Here is an 18,080-nt window from a genome sequence, read left to right as displayed (position 1 = left end):
TCACTAAATTCTAGGGTTGCTGATATACACTAAATATGGCATACACTTACCTGAAGGATGGTCTTTGGTAATGTGTCCAAATTTTCAGGAACATTGACTGAATATGGTGATAATTCAAATTTAGGCACAACATCATTTACATCGGAAAGCAGAATATTAACTGTGGTTGTATCAGTACGAGGGCTACTTCCACGATCAGATGATTGTACTATTAGAGAGTATGAAGACTTCTTTTCACGATCCAAAGGCTTGGCAATGGCTATCATTCCTGTAACTGAATCAATCCTAAACTCACCATTTGGATTTCCATCAACAATTGCATATCGGACCATACCATTTGCACCTTCATCTGTATCGGTAGCAACCACTTGGATGAGATCTGTCCCAGTTAATATATTTTCACTAAGTTCTACTTTTAAGAGGCTTTGTGAAAATGTAGGATTGTTATCATTAATATCAAGCACTATGACGATCACATCCATTGTAGTAGAAAGAGATGGTTTTCCTTTGTCTGTAGCTATAATAGTTAATGTATAATTGGAAACTTCTTCACGATCCAGCTCTCCAGTTAGACGCACTTCTCCATCAATATTGCCGATACTGAATTTGTTTCCTAGTGAATTAAGTAGTGAATATTGCACATAACAATTTGGGCCACTATCTGGATCAGTTGCATGTGCTTTAAATACAATGGTGTCAATGGGTGTATTTTCTTGCACATAAGTCAGTTTGGGGGATGTAAAGCTTGGTGGATTATCATTAACATCCAAAAGAATTATAGACACTTCAACTGAACTTGTGTACCTGGATGCCGGTGGTAAAGCCATGTCATGAACTTGAACAACAAGACTGTAGAATGACTGAATTTCCCGATCTAAGGTTTTAACAATCCTTAGAACACCCTCTATGTTCACTTCAAACTGACTCATGCTGTCTCCAGAGGATATAACATATGATAATATTGGAGTTAAGACCTGTATTAATATAAATAAAAATGTTTTTAATATTAAATCTACAGAATATGATTGCCAATATAGTAATCCCATGAAAAACATCTTACCCTTTTACTATTTATATTACATCAAAATTTACCCCAAGATAATATTAGTTGTGTTCTTTTTGGACCTTGCTACAAGAAAGACCATGCTACAGTGTTGGCCAAAAAGACTACTAAAAGAAGACTAAAGATTAATAAAGGAAGAGATTTTGGAAAATTGGTATTACATTTATACATTTGTTAAAAAAATGTTTTATTTTAAAATCCTGCACACTGTAATTTATTTACTAATAAGATTAATTGAACAGGATAAACTAATGTCAATATATAGGAACAGGTAAACTAATAGTTACCAAAAAATGGAATATACATATACAGCTGTAGGTGAAAATAATATTCACAGAGAATTATTAGGTAGGTTTTTAATTTGGAATAATGTAGAAGTCATGACTGTGATAAGTTATTAGCAGTAATCTCCATACGATCTGAAACAAACCAAAATCCAAAATCTTGACAAATACAAATATGCATATGACTCCAAATCAGAATAGGCCAAAAATTGCTACAACTACTCACGGGTAAAATAACTAACATTAATCATTAAAAATATGATAACAAATATTAAAAGACAAAGAGCATGTAAGTTAATCACAAAGGCAGAATTACTTTAAGATTCTTGAGGACTTAGTGAAGCAAATTAGCTATTGGATACTTAAAGGAATACTAAACCCAATTATTTTCTTTCATGATTCAGACAGAGCATGCAATTTGAGGGAACCTTTCTAATTTACTCCTATCTATCAATTCTTCTTTTGGTTTGGAAAACTGGATAGCCGCTTGCTGATTAGTGGCTTTATTTAGCAACCAATCAGCAAGTGCAACCAGGTGCGGAACCAAAAATAGGCTGTCTCATTAGCATAGATTACCTCGCTTTTCAAATAGCAAGAGAACAAAGAAAAATTGATAATAGGAGTACGTTAGAAAGTTGCTTAAAATTGCATGCTCTATCTGAACCATGAAAGATAGAATTTGGGTTTAGTATCCCTTAAAATGAATTAGATAAATCACTTTATATGGTTTCTACTGGAATGAATTGAAGAATTAAATCATGAGCAATATTAGGTGTATGTCTGTCTGTCTATCTAAACATACAGAAAAGAGCTCCTTGTTGACCTTTGCTGGCTATCATTATATTGCATTTGCAATCATAATATTTTTGTGCAGTCTTGCATTAAACTAACATATTGTATGAATAACATTAATTTTGAATGCATTACATCTTGTTTGATTCAATTGTTTTTTAATAGCCAATAGGCTTATCTGGAAGAGCCAGGGCATATATGTCACCTCCTTGTTTACTGTATATATGACCCCCCCCCCTAAACACACATAAGAGGTGACACCACTCTTTCAAGTACAAAATTTGCTTGTCCATATGAGATGCAGATCATCCCCTAAAAAATGTTTTCCTCCTGTAGAAAAATCCACCAGTGAGTTTTGCTTCAGGGGCTCTACCAGAATTCTATCTAATACAATGTTCTAACTAGAGTAAAAGATGAACCCTGACTTCTGAAAGCTGAATAGCCCCTCTCCATATGAAACGTGATGCCTCCTTTTTAGGGGATCACTGTGAAGAATGGTGATCACTTGTTCTTCTGGACAATAAGGAGATATTTTGTGGAGGGCAGGGGAGCTATTACAATGTTAATATCCCTCACCTAAGCTCTTTTCATTTAGAACATGGGATTTCCTTCTTTTGAATAAGAGGTCATGAGTGGTATTGGTGATCACTTGCCCCAACTAGTAATCATGTTTGCTTTTGTTAAAAATACTTTTCAGAGCCACTACACCCCTTTAATATACACATAGGGGCCTATTTAACAAAGGTCAATCAACCCGATCATACTCGATCGGGTTGAATTGCGGCGATGTTTGTCAGCCCACTCAGAGCAGGCGGTTAATTAGGGGGTTTATAACCCTCTAGAAAGATGGTCATTGCAATAATGATCAATTAGTATGTTTTTATTTCTTTTTTTATTGGAAAACATAGAAAATCCTTTTTTTTTTTTTGGTGTTTTAGGATACTAAATTGATGCTAAATGTGTAACCATAGTGTTTGCTTCTAATTTGTATGCAGAGATGGTGCCTAAATATGTAGCTACACAGGCAAATATCACTATTGGAGCCCCAATAATAAAATGCATTATATGTGGTATGGTATGTTATACTGGGAAATCTGCCAAAAACTATAAAAAAAAGTTTGAAGATATAAAAATCCCCATTAAACCAAATACTGCCACTCCTGTTGGACACTATTTTATCCAGAAATGCTACTTTTTAAACTGTATAAAGTACTTACTGTATAGCAAACATTTTGTAATATTATCAAGCAAACAATCTTAATAAAGATGTACAGAAACCTTTCTGAAACCAAAAAAAGTAGTCAGAACTTAATGGGACATAAAACCCAAAAAATTTCCTTTCATGAGTCAAAAAAAGCATACAAATTTTAACAACTTTCCCATGTACTTCTTTTAACTAATTTGCTTTGTTCCCTTGGTATCCTTTGTTGAAAAGTATATCTAGATAGGCTCAAGAGCTGGGAGCTAGCTACTGGTTGGTGGCTGTACATATATGCCTCTTGTGATTGGCTAACCAATGTGTTTCAGCTAGTACCCCCAGTAGAGAATTGCTTCCTTTTTTCAAGAAAGGACTCTAAGAGAATGAGCAAAATTGATTATAGAAGTACATTGGAAAGATGTTTACATATGTATGCTCTGTCTGAATCATGAAAGAAAATGTTTTGGGTTTAATTTCCCTTTAAGGATATTTAAAAAAAACAAAAAACAAAAAAAACCTTCCTGTGGTGCAATTGTATGCCCCACTGCAGAGAAGCCCTGTACTAAGGTAATGACTTCCATATTGCTGACATAGGGATATGAAATGGTTAAACAGTGTAAGGGTTAAAGTATGGATTCCATAAAACAATACAGGAATTGCTTAGGCTAGGGAGAATACAGTGGTACTTTATGAAAATAGCTCACTGTAGTGACTTGACAGCTTTGCTAAAAGTCAAACAAGAAATTCTGGAGCAACTGCTATTTAATAAGTTATTGATATATCAGTCACTTAATCATGGGAAGTTTTGTGAAAATGGGGAGAATGTCAAAGTAATATATATGGAAACCAAATGTGCTAACAATTCTAATACTGCCATTGCTGTTAACTGCTAGTACTTGGGCTTTAATAGAAGGCAGCTCTTTAATATAAATGACTGTAAGCATTGACTCTGGTCAAGGCTTAGAAGCTGTAAAGACAACGAGCAGGAAGTTACCGTTATAAAAGCATAAACAATGTATCCCAGGTACTGGAGCTGTTGGAAAATGTTTTAGTTACAGAGAACTTGGAAGGATCTCAAGAAAAATGATGAAACTATAAATGAGGCAGATGTAGCCAAAATTAGATTTGCTGAATTAAGGAGAAATTGTAATTGGAAATGTGACAACTTTATTTCTGAATCTGCAAACATTTAAGAGGGGAAAAAGTGTTTATATTTTAAGTATAAATTGCAAAACATACCAGAAACATTTTATAACATTACTTTTCAAACGGACTATATAGTAAACAGTAGCAAGTTATATTTTCAGCTTATTAGAAATAAAAACTGAAAAGATCTCCTTAGTGATCTTTGCTGGCTTTCCCATTAGTTGCTGTGACAGTAAATATCTTGTTATTACAATATTGTTCTGCAGCCTTTTTATGAAACAGGTGTATTGGGTGAGTTTAAATACGTTTTGATTGCATTTTCGCCTTGTTTGCAGCAATTATTTTTCAATAGCCAAAGTCTGCCTACCACTTGCCTTATTTGGAGGAGCTAATCAGAGCTTGTTACTAGAGTAGACAAGACTAGCCACAACCACTATGTTAGTAAATTCTCCATTGTTTCGCAGTTCCTACATTATCCTCTCTGCTAAAGCCAATTAGGGATAGATATGGTGCAGAGTTAGGCTTGTTAAGTCTCACACGTGCACTATCAGTTCTCAGAAGAAAAGAGGGCAAAATAAATATTAAAAATATATGCACACTTGTTTTGTGTTTTGGCTACACATAACTAAACATTTTTATATTACAATCTCAATTTGTTTATTGTCTCTTAACTACAGACACATGCTAAGGGACACTCTCTGGCCAAGAAATACAGTGTTGCAATACACTCTCTATAACCTTACATACTATGTACTCTGTGGATTTGTTCTTCTATTTGAATATTTCTATACAATAAATATTAACATATGAATACCTGACAATTGTTAGACAATGTATACTTAGGCCTAGATTTGGAGTTTGGCGGTAGATGGGCTGTTAACGCTCCGCAGGTTTTTTCTGGCCGCACCATAAATTTAACTCTGGTATCGAGAGTTCAAACAAATGCTGCATTAGGCTCCAAAAAAGGAGCGTAGAGCATTTTTACCGCAAATGCAACTCTCGATACCAGAGTTGCTTACGGACGCGGCCAGCCTCAAAAACGTGCTCGTGCACGATTCTCCCATAGGAAACAATGGGACTGTTTGAGGTGAAAAAAAACCTAACACCTGCAAAAAAGCAGCGTTCAGCTCCTAACGCAGCCCCATTGTTTCCTATGGGGAAACACTTCCTACGTCTGCACCTAACACTCTAACATGTACCCCGAGTCTAAACACCCCTAACCTTACACTTATTAACCCCTATTCTGCCGCCCCCGCTATCGCTGACCCCTGCATATTTTTTTAACCCCTAATCTGCCGCTCCGTAAACCGCCGCAACCTACGTTATCCCTATGTACCCCTAATCTGCTGCCCTAACATCGCCGACCCCCTATATTATATTTATTAACCCCTAATCTGCCCCCCTCAACGTCGCCGACACCTGCCTACACTTATTAACCCCTAATCTGCCGAGCGGACCTGAGCGCTACTATAATAAAGTTATTAACCCCTAATCCGCCTCACTAACCCTATCATAAATAGTATTAACCCCTAATCTGCCCTCCCTAACATCGCCGACACCTACCTTCAATTATTAACCCCTAATCTGCCGAGCGGACCTCACCGCTATTCTAATAAATGTATTAACCCCCTAAAGCTAAGTCTAACCCTAACACTAACACCCCCCTAACTTAAATATAATTTACATCTAACGAAATAAATTAACTCTTATTAAATAACTTATTCCTATTTAAAGCTAAATACTTACCTGTAAAATAAATCCTAATATAGCTACAATATAAATTATAATTATATTATAGCTATTTTAGGATTAATATTTATTTTACAGGCAACTTTGTAATTATTTTAACCAGGTACAATAGCTATTAAATAGTTAAGAACTATTTAATAGTTACCTAGTTAAAATAATAACAAATTTACCTGTAAAATAAATCCTAACCTAAGATATAATTAAACCTAACACTACCCTATCATTAAATTAATTAAATAAAATACCTACAATTACCTACAATTAACCTAACACTACACTATCAATAAATTAATTAAACACAATTCCTACCAATAAATACAATTAAATAAACTAGCTAAAGTACAAAAAATAAAAAAGAACTAAGTTACAAAAAATAAAAAAATATTTACAAACATAAGAAAAATATTACAACAATTTTAAACTAATTACACCTACTCTAAGCCCCCTAATAAAATAACAAAGCCCCCCAAAATAAAAAATTCCCTACCCTATTCTAAATTCTAAAAAGTTACAAGCTCTTTTACCTTACCAGCCCTGAACAGGGCCCTTTGCGGGGCATGCCCCAAGAATTTCAGCTCTTTTGCCTGGAAAAAAAAAACATACCATACCCCCCCCAACATTACAACCCACCACCCACATACCCCTAATCTAACCCTAACCCCCCTTAAAGAAACCTAACACTAAGCCCCTGAAGATCTTCCTACCTTGTCTTCACCATCCAGGTATCACCGATCCGTCCTGGCTCCAACATCTTCATCCAACCCAAGCGGGGGGTTGGCGATCCATCATCCGGTGGCTGAAGAGGTCCAGAAGAGGCTCCAAAGTCTTCCTCCTATCCGGCAAGAAGAGGACATCCGGACCGGCAAACATCTTCTCCAAGCGGCATCTTCGATCTTTTTCCATCCGGTGCGGAGCGGGTCCATCTTGAAGCAGGCGACGCGGATCCATCCTCTTCTTCCGTTGTCTCCCGACGAATGACGGTTCCTTTAAGGGACGTCATCCAAGATGGCGTCCCTCGAATTCCGATTGGCTGATAGGATTCTATCAGCCAATCGGAATTAAGGTAGGAATTTTCTGATTGGCTGATGGAATCAGCCAATCAGAATCAAGTTCAATCCGATTGGCTGATCCAATCAGCCAATCAGATTGAGCTCGCATTCTATTGGCTGTTCCGATCAGCCAATAGAATGCGAGCTCAATCTGATTGGCTGATTGGATCAGCCAATCGGATTGAACTTGATTCTGATTGGCTGATTCCATCAGCCAATCAGAAAATTCCTACCTTAATTCCGATTGGCTGATAGAATCCTATCAGCCAATCGGAATTCGAGGGACGCCATCTTGGATGACGTCCCTTAAAGGAACCGTCATTCGTCGGGAGACAACGGAAGAAGAGGATGGATCCGCGTCGCCTGCTTCAAGATGGACCCGCTCCGCACCGGATGGAAGAAGATCGAAGATGCCGCTTGGAGAAGATGTTTGCCGGTCCGGATGTCCTCTTCTTGCCGGATAGGAGGAAGACTTTGGAGCCTCTTCTGGACCTCTTCAGCCACCGGATGATGGATCGCCAACCCCCGCTTGGGTTGGATGAAGATGTTGGAGCCAGGATGGATCGGTGATACCTGGGTGAGGTGAAGACAAGGTAGGAAGATCTTCAGGGGCTTAGTGTTAGGTTTCTTTAAGGGGGGTTTGGGTTAGATTAGGGGTATGTGGGGTGGTGGGTTGTAATGTTGGGGGGGGTATGGTATGTTTTTTTTTACAGGCAAAAGAGCTGAAATTCTTGGGCATGCCCCGCAAAGGGCCCTGTTCAGGGCTGGTAAGGTAAAAGAGCTTGTAACTTTTTTAATTTAGAATAGGGTAGGGAATTTTTTATTTTGGGGGGCTTTGTTATTTTATTAGGGGGCTTAGAGTAGGTGTAATTAGTTTAAAATTGTTGTAATATTTTTTCTTATGTTTGTAAATATTTTTTTATTTTTTGTAACTTAGTTCTTTTTTATTTTTTGTAGTTTAGCTAGTTTATTTAATTGTATTTATTGGTAGGAATTGTGTTTAATTAATTTATTGATAGTGTAGTGTTAGGTTAATTGTAGGTAATTGTAGGTATTTTATTTAATTAATTTAATGATAGGGTAGTGTTAGGTTTAATTATATCTTAGGTTAGGATTTATTTTACAGGTAAATTTGTTATTATTTTAACTAGGTAACTATTAAATAGTTCTTAACTATTTAATAGCTATTGTACCTGGTTAAAATAATTACAAAGTTGCCTGTAAAATAAATATTAATCCTAAAATAGCTATAATATAATTATAATTTATATTGTAGCTATATTAGGATTTATTTTACAGGTAAGTATTTAGCTTTAAATAGGAATAAGTTATTTAATAAGAGTTAATTTATTTCGTTAGATGTAAATTATATTTAAGTTAGGGGGGTGTTTAGTGTTAGGGTTAGACTTAGCTTTAGGGGTTAATACATTTATTAGAATAGCGGTGAGGTCCGCTCGGCAGATTAGGGGTTAATAATTGAAGGTAGGTGTCGGCGATGTTAGGGAGGGCAGATTAGGGGTTAATACTATTTATGATAGGGTTAATGAGGTGGGTTAGGGGTTAATAACTTTATTATAGTAGCGGTGCGGTCCGCTCGGCAGATTAGGGGTTAATAAGTGTAGGCAGGTGTCGGCGACGTTGAGGGGGGCAGATTAGGGGTTAATAAATATAATATAGGGGTCGGCGGTGTTAGGGGCAGCAGATTAGGGGTACATAGGGATAACGTAGGTGGCGGCGCTTTGCGGTCGGAAGATTAGGGGTTAATTATTTTAAGTAGCTGGCGGCGACGTTGTGGGGGGCAGGTTAGGGGTTAATAAATGTAATACAGGGGTCGGTGGGGTTAGGGGCAGCAGATTAGGGGTACATAAGTATAACGTAGGTGGCGATCGGCAGATTAGGGGTTAAAATATTTTAATCGAGTGGCGGCGATGTGGGGGGAGCTCGGTTTAGGGGTACATAGGTAGTTTATGGGTGTTAGTGTACTTTAGGGTACAGTAGTTAAGAGCTTTATGAACCGGCGTTAGCCCAGAAAGCTCTTAACTCCTGCTTTTTTCAGGCGGCTGGAGTTTTGTCGTTAGAGCTCTAACGCTCACTTCAGAAACGACTCTAAATACCGGCGTTAGGAAAATCCCATTGAAAAGATAGGATACGCAAATGGCGTAGGGGGATCTGCGGTATGGAAAAGTCGCGGCTGAAAAGTGAGCGTTAGACCCTTTAATCACTGACTCCAAATACCAGCGGGCGGCCAAAACCAGCGTTAGGAGCCTCTAACGCTGGTTTTGACGGCTACCGCCGAACTCCAAATCTAGGCCTCAGTTTCTCCAGCCTCTTATTATGAGATAGAGAAGAAAACGAATAAAATCCATAGTTAAAAGAACGTAAAATACCTCTTACTTTTTTGTTTAAAATTGTTTTTGTCCCACACTCCCTAGAGAGACTGAAAAGCAAATGTTGGATCCTGCAAATAGCTGGTTTAGCCAATATGCAACATCTTTGCAAACTTAGGTTACATAGCTTGCATTTTGTGTCCTTCTCTAGGGACCGTGGGACAAATTGCAATATTTTCACAAAAGCAAGAGATATAATTTCCCTTTAATAACAAAATTATCCCAAAAAATGATTTATTATGTTTTACTTCCTATTGGAACCACTAACAACAGGGGCACCAAACTAAAATTAGTTAAAAAAAAACATAAGGTGAAATTTGTCATGGCTTCAGTCCTCAACAATAACTAGATGTCATGAGGGAACAACAGTTTTTACAGTAATTACATTAATATATTGCAAAATGTTAATGCTGAACTTAAAGGGACATGCCACCCACATTTTTTCTTTTATGATTTAGAAAGAGAATGCAATTTTAAACATCTTTCTAATTTACTTATATTATCTAATTTGTTTTATTCTCTTGATATACTTTGATGAAAAGCATATCTAGATATGCTCACTAGCTGCTGATTTGTTGCTGCACATAGAAGCCTTGTGTGATTGGCTCACCATGTGCATTGCTTTTTCTTCAACTAAGGATATTTTAAAAATGAAGCAAAATAAATAATGGAAGTAAATTGTAATGTTTAAATTTCTATTCTCTATCTGAATCATGAAAGAAAGATTTTGGGTTTAGTGGCCCTTTAAGGTTTTAAGCTGACATCTTAGTCACTGATGTATTAATTATCATGAGGAAGTAATTATTTATGCATTATAATTCTATAATCTGTTTTACATATTGGCAGCATACTATAAAGGTTTGCCTATATCATCTATGTTGTCTGCTGAAAAATGTATGAATTAATAAATATTTCAACATTACTATAAACAAAAACAGAATTTATGTTTACCTGATAAATTTCTTTCTCCAACGGTGTGTCCGGTCCACGGCGTCATCCTTACTTGTGGGATATTCTCTTCCCCAACAGGAAATGGCAAAGAGCCCAGCAAAGCTGGTCACATGATCCCTCCTAGGCTCCGCCTACCCCAGTCATTCGACCGACCATTAAGGAGGAATATTTGCATAGGAGAAACCATATGGTACCGTGGTGACTGTAGTTAAAGAAAATAAATTATCAGACCTGATTAAAAAACCAGGGCGGGCCGTGGACCGGACACACCGTTGGAGAAAGAAATTTATCAGGTAAACATAAATTCTGTTTTCTCCAACATAGGTGTGTCCGGTCCACGGCGTCATCCTTACTTGTGGGAACCAATACCAAAGCTTTAGGACACGGATGAAGGGAGGGAGCAAATCAGGTCACCTAAATGGAAGGCACCACGGCTTGCAAAACCTTTCTCCCAAAAATAGCCTCAGAAGAAGCAAAAGTATCAAACTTGTAAAATTTGGTAAAAGTGTGCAGTGAAGACCAAGTCGCTGCCCTACATATCTGATCAACAGAAGCCTCGTTCTTTGAAGGCCCATGTGGAAGCCACAGCCCTAGTGGAATGAGCTGTGATTCTTTCGGGAGGCTGCCGTCCGGCAGTCTCGTAAGCCAATCTGATGATGCTTTTAATCCAAAAAGAGAGAGAGGTAGAAGTTGCTTTTTGACCTCTCCTTTTACCTGAATAAACAACAAACAAGGAAGATGTTTGTCTAAAATCCTTTGTAGCATCTAAATAGAATTTTAGAGCGCGAACAACATCCAAATTGTGCAACAAGCGTTCCTTCTTTGAAACTGGTTTGGACACAGAGAAGGTACGATAATCTCCTGGTTAATGTTTTTGTTAGAAACAACTTTTGGAAGAAAACCAGGTTTAGTACGTAAAACCACCTTATCTGCATGAAACACCAGATAAGGAGGAGAACACTGCAGAGCAGATAATTCTGAGACTCTTCTAGCAGAAGAAATCGCAACTAAAAATAAAACTTTCCAAGATAATAACTTAATATCAACGGAATGTAAGGGTTCAAACGGAACCCCCTGAAGAACTGAAAGAACTAAATTGAGACTCCAAGGAGGAGTCAAAGGTTTGTAAACAGGCTTGATTCTAACCAGAGCCTGAACAAAGGCTTGAACATCTGGCACAGCTGCCAGCTTTTTGTGAAGTAATACCGACAAGCAGAAATCTGTCCCTTCAGGGAACTTGCAGATAATCCTTTTTCCAATCCTTCTTGAAGGAAGGATAGAATCCTAGGAATCTTAACCTTGTCCCAAGGGAATCCTTTGGATTCACACCAACAGATATATTTTTTCCAAATTTTGTGGTAAATCTTTCTAGTTACAGGCTTTCTGGCCTGAACAAGAGTATCGATAACAGAATCTGAGAATCCTCGCTTCGATAAAATCAAGCGTTCAATCTCCAAGCAGTCAGCTGGAGTGAAACCAGATTCGGATGTTCGAACGGACCCTGAACAAGAAGGTCTCGTCTCAAAGGTAGCTTCCAAGGTGGAGCCGATGACATATTCACCAGATCTGCATACCAAGTCCTGCGTGGCCACGCAGGAGCTATCAAGATCACCGACGCCCTCTCCTGATTGATCCTGGCTACCAGCCTGGGGATGAGAGGAAATGGCGGGAACACATAAGCTAGTTTGAAGGTCCAAGGTGCTACTAGTGCATCCACTAGAGCCGCCTTGGGATCCCTGGATCTGGCCCCGTAGCAAGGAACTTTGAAGTTCTGACGAGAGGCCATCAGATCCATGTCTGGAATGCCCCACAGGTGAGTGACTGGGCAAAGATTTCCGGATGGAGTTCCCACTCCCCCGGATGCAATGTCTGACGACTCAGAAAATCCGCTTCCCAATTTTTCCACTCCTGGGATGTGGATAGCAGACAGGTGGCAGGAGTGAGACTCCGCCCATAGAATGATTTTGGTCACTTCTTCCATCGCTAGGGAACTCCTTGTTCCCCCCTGATGGTTGATGTACGCAACAGTTGTCATGTTGTCTGATTGAAACCGTATGAACTTGGTCCTCGGCTAGCGAGGCAGGCCTTGAGAGCATTGAATATCGCTCTCAGTTCCAGAATATTTATCGGTAGAAGAGATTCTTCCCCGAGACCAAAGACCCTGAGCTTTCAGGGATCCCCAGACCAGCGCCCCAGCCCATCAGACTGGCGTCGGTCGTGACAATGACCCACTCTGGTCTGCGGAACGTCATCCCTTGAGACAGATTGTCCAGGGACAGCCACCAACGGAGTGAGTCTCTGGTCCTCTGATTTACTTGTATCTTCGGAGACAAGTCTGTATAGTCCTCCATTCCACTGACTGAGCATGCACAGTTGTAATGGTCTTAGATGAATGCGCGCAAAAGGAACTATGTCCATTGCCGCCACCATCAACCCGATCACTTCCATGCACTGAGCTATGGAAGGAAGAGGAACGGAATGAAGTATCCGACAAGAGTCTAGAAGTTTTGTTTTTCTGGCCTCTGTTAGAAAGATCCTCATTTCTAAGGAGTCTATAATTGTTCCCAAGAAGGGAACCCTTGTTGACGGGGATAGAGAACTCTTTTCCACGTTCACTTTCCAGCCGTGAGATCTGAGAAAGGCCAGGACAATGTCCGGTGTGAGCCTTTGCTTGAGGAAGGGACGACGCTTGAATCAGAATGTCGTCCAGGTAAGGTACTACTGCAATGCCCCTTGGTCTTAGCACCGCTAGAAGGGACCCTAGTACCTTTGTGAAAATCCTTGGAGCAGTGGCTAATCCGAAAGGAAGCGCCACGAACTGGTAATGTTTGTCCAGGAATGCGAACCTTAGGAACCGATGATGTTCCTTGTGGATAGGAATATGTAGATACGCATCCTTTAAATCCACCGTGGTCATGAATTGACCTTCCCTGGATGGAAGGAAGAATAGTTCGAATGGTTTCCATCTTGAACGATGGAACCTTGAGAAACTTGTTTAAGATCTTGAGATCTAAGATTGGTCTGAACGTTCCCTCTTTTTTGGGAACTATGAACAGATTGGAGTAGAACCCCATCCCTTGTTCTCTAGTGGAACAGGATGAATCACTCCCATTTTTAACAGGTCTTCTACACAATGTAAGAACGCCTGTCTTTTTATGTGGTCTGAAGACAACTGAGACCTGTGGAAACCTCCCCCTTGGGGGAAGTCCCTTGAATTCCAGAAGATAACCCTGGGAGACTATTTCTAGCGCCCAAGGATCCAGAACATCTCTTGCCCAAGCCTGAGCGAAGAGAGAGAGTCTGCCCCCCACCAGATCCTGGTCCCGGATCGGGGGCCAATATTTCATGCTGTCTTGGTAGCAGTGGCAGGTTTCTTGGCCTGCTTTCCCTTGTTCCAGCCTTGCATTGGTCTCCAAGCTGGCTTGGCTTGAGAAGTATTACCCTCTTGCTTAGAGAACGTAGTACTTTGGGCTGGTCCGTTTTTACGAAAGGGACGAAAATTAGGTCTATTTTTCGCCTTGAAAGGCCGATCCTGAGGAAGGGCGTGGCCCTTACCCCCAGTGATATCCGAGATAATCTCTTTCAAGTCAGGGCCAAACAGCGTTTTCCCCTTGAAAGGAATGTTTAGTAGCTTGTTCTTGGAAGACGCATCAGCCGACCAAGATTTCAACCAAAGCGCTCTGCGCGCCACAATAGCAAACCCAGAATTCTTAGCCGCTAACCTAGCCAATTGCAAAGTGGCGTCTAGGGTGAAAGAATTAGCCAATTTGAGAGCATTGATTCTGTCCATAATCTCCTCATAAGGAGGAGAATCACTATCGAGCGCCTTTATCAGCTCATCAAACCAGAACATGCGGCTGTAGTGAGCGGGACAATGCATGAAATTGGTTGTAGAAGGTAACCCTGCTGAACAAACATCTTTTTAAGCAAACCTTCTAATTTTTTATCCATAGGATCTTTGAAAGCGCAACTATCCTCTATGGGTATAGTGGTGCGTTTGTTTAAAGTAGAAACCGCTCCCTCGACCTTGGGGACTGTCTGCCATAAGTCCTTTCTGGGGTCGACCATAGGAAACAATTTTTTAAATATGGGGGGAGGGACGAAAGGAATACCGGGCCTTTCCCATTCTTTATTAACAATGTCCGCCACCCGCTTGGGTATAGGAAAAGCTTCTGGGAGCTCCGGCACCTCTAGGAACTTGTCCATTTTACATAGTTTCTCTGGGATGACCAACTTTCCACAATCATCCAGAGTGGATAATACCTCCTTAAGCAGAATGCGGAGATGTTCCAACTTAAATTTAAATGCAATTACATCAGTTTCAGCCTGTTGAGAAATGTTCCCTGAATCAGTAATTTCTCCCTCAGACAAAACCTCCCTGGCCCCCTCAGATTGAGTTAGGGGCCCTTCAGAGATATTAATATCAGCGTCGTCATGCTCTTCAGTAACTAAAACAGAGCAGGCCACGCTTACGCTGACAAGGGTTCATTTTGGCTAAAATGTTTTTGACAGAATTATCCATTACCAGCCGTTAATTGTTGCATAGTAAGGAGTATTGGCGCGCTAGATGTACTAGGGGCCTCCTGAGTGGGCAAGACTCGTGTAGACGAAGGAGGGAATGATGCAGTACCATGCTTACTCCCCTCACTTGAGGAATCATCTTGGGCATCATTGTCATTATCACATAAATCACATTTATTTAAATGAACAGGAATTCTGGCTACCCCACATTCAGAACACAGTCTATCTGGTTGTTCAGACATGTTAAACAGGCATAAACTTGATAATAAAGTACAAAAAACGTTTTAAAATAAAACCGTTACTGTCACTTTAAATTTTAAACTGAACACACTTTATTACTGCAATTGCGAAAAAAACATGAAGGAATTTGTACAAAATTCACCAAATTTTCACCACAGTGTCTTAAGCCTTAAAAGTATTGCACACCAAATTTGGAAGCTTATAACCCTTAAAATAACGGAACCGGAGCCGTTTTAACACTTTAACCCCTTTACAGTCCCTGGTATCTGCTTTGCTGAGACCCAACCAAACCCAAAGGGGAATACGATACAAATGACGCCTTCAGAAAGTCTTTTCTAAGTATCAGAGCTCCTCTCACATGCGACTGCATGCCATGCCTCTCAAAAACAAGTGCGCCACACCGGCGCGAAAATGAGGCTCTGCTTATGCTTTGGGAAAGCCCCAGAGAAATAAGGTGTCTAATACGAGTGCCTGCCGATATTTATAATATCAATATACCCAGATAAAATGATTCCTCAAAGCTAAATATGTTTAAAACTGAATCGATCTTAGCCCAGAAAAGTCTTACAATCTTAATAAGCCCTTGTGAAGCCCTTATTTACCATCGTAATAAACATGGCCTTACCGGATCCCATAGGGAAAAATGACAGCTTCCAGCATTACATCGTCTTGTTAGAATGTGTCATACCTCAAGCAGCAAGAGACTGCACACTGTTTCCCCCAACTGAAGTTAATTGCTCTCAACAGTCCTGTGTGGAACAGCCATGGATTTTAGTTACGGTGCTAAAATCATTTTCCTCATACAAACAGAAATCTTCATCTCTTTTCTGTTTCTGAGTAAATAGTACATACCAGCACTATTTTAAAATAACAAACTCTTGATTGAATAATAAAAACTACAGTTAAACACTAAAAAAACTCTAAGCCATCTCCGTGGAGATGTTGCCTGTACAACGGCAAAGAGAATGACTGGGGTAGGCGGAGCCTAGGAGGGATCATGTGACCAGCTTTGCTGGGCTCTTTGCCATTTCCTGTTGGGGAAGAGAATATCCCACAAGTAAGGATGACGCCGTGGACCGGACACACCTATGTTGGAGAAAAAGGTTTTACTTTAATATATATATTTTTTCATCTATCATCAGTGAACTTAGTCTAGGGAAAATGTTTCATAATAGTATAGCTGGTTAAACATTTATTTTTATGTTGTTTCCGTTAAAGACTTATATAATTTACATTTGACGTATTATTTTACACTAATAATTTTGTTTGTGTGTCAAATTTGTCAATTAAAACCCCCCCCCCCCAAAAAAAAAGAAATGTGTAAAATATAAAAACAAAAATTCTATAAAGATAGATTATAACTTTAGATAAAATTAAATAATTTTTTTATAGAATAGATATATAGATAGTCAGAAACATACTAACTATATATATACAGTATCTCACAAACGTGAGTACACCCCTCACATTTCTGTAAATATTTTATTATATCTTTTCATGTGACAACACTGAAGAAATGACACTTTGCTACAATGTAAAGTAGTGAGTGTACAGCCTGTGTAATAGTGTAATTTGCTGTCCCCTCAAAATAACTCAACACACAGCCATTAATGTCTAAACCGTTGGCAACAAAAGTGAGTACACCCTTAAGTGGAAATGTCCAAATTGGGCCCAAAGTGTCAATATTTTGTGTTGCCACCATTATTTTCCAGCACTGCTTTAACCCTCCTGGGCATAGAGTTTACCAGAGCTTCACAGGTTGCCACTGGAGTCCTCTTTCACTCCTCCATGACGACATCACAGAGTTGGTGGATGTTAGAGACCTTGCGCTCCCCCACCTTCCGTTTGAGGATGACCCACAGATGCTCAATAGGGTTTAGGTCTGGAGACATGCTTGGCCAGTCCATCACCTTTACCCTCAGCTGTTTTAGCAAGGCAGTGGTCATCTTGGAGGTGTGTTTGGGGTCGTTATCATGTTGGAATACTGCCCTGCGGCCCAGTCTCTGAAGGGAGGGGATCATGCTCTGCTTCAGTATGTCACAGTACATGTTGGCATTCATGGTTCCCTCAATGAACAGTAGCTCCCCAGTGCTGGCAGCACAGATGCAGGCCAAAACCATGACACTCCCACCACCATGCTTGACTGTAGGCAAGACACACTTGTCTTTGTACTCCTCACTTGGTTGCCGCACACACGCTTGACACCATCTGAACCAAATAAGTTTATCTTGGTCTCATCGGACCACAGGACATGGTTCCAGTAATTCATGTCCTTAGTCTGCTTAACATAGTAACATAGTAACATAGAGGCTTCCTTCTGGGACGACAGCCATGCAGACCAATTTGATGCAGTGTGCGGCATATGGTCTGAGCACTGGCAGGCTGACCCCCCACCCCTTCAACCTCTGCAGCATTGCTGGCAAAACTCATATGTCTATTTCCCAAAGACAACCTCTGGATATGACACTGAGCACATGCACTTAACTTCTTTGGTCGACCATGGCGAGGCCTGTTCTGAGTGGAACCACTGTCTTGCCCACCGTGCTGCAGCTCAGTTTCAGGGTCTTGGCAATCTTCTTATAGCCTAGGCCATTTTTATGTAGAGCAACAATTTTTTTTTAGATCCTCAGAGAGTTCTTTGCCATGAGGTGCCATGTTGAACGTCCAGTGACAAGTATGAGAGAGTGTGAGAGCGATAAC

At 39.8% G+C, this 18,080-nt stretch overlaps 1 protein-coding gene across 1 annotated transcript in view; it reads right to left on the bottom strand.

The window, feature by feature from the left end:
• FAT4 (FAT atypical cadherin 4) overlaps window positions 1-18,080 on the bottom strand; it is a 337,983-nt gene that overhangs the window by 104,128 nt on the left and 215,775 nt on the right. The window contains 1 exon segment of the mRNA XM_053703634.1: window positions 51-974. Within this exon segment, the coding sequence (XP_053559609.1) occupies window positions 51-974 (924 nt within the window).

This window comes from Bombina bombina, chromosome 2 (genome assembly GCF_027579735.1).
Source record: "Bombina bombina isolate aBomBom1 chromosome 2, aBomBom1.pri, whole genome shotgun sequence".
Lineage (NCBI taxonomy): Eukaryota > Metazoa > Chordata > Amphibia > Anura > Bombinatoridae > Bombina > Bombina bombina.
Note: the sequence above shows the minus strand (reverse complement) of the source record. Positions and strands in the feature narration are given on the sequence as shown.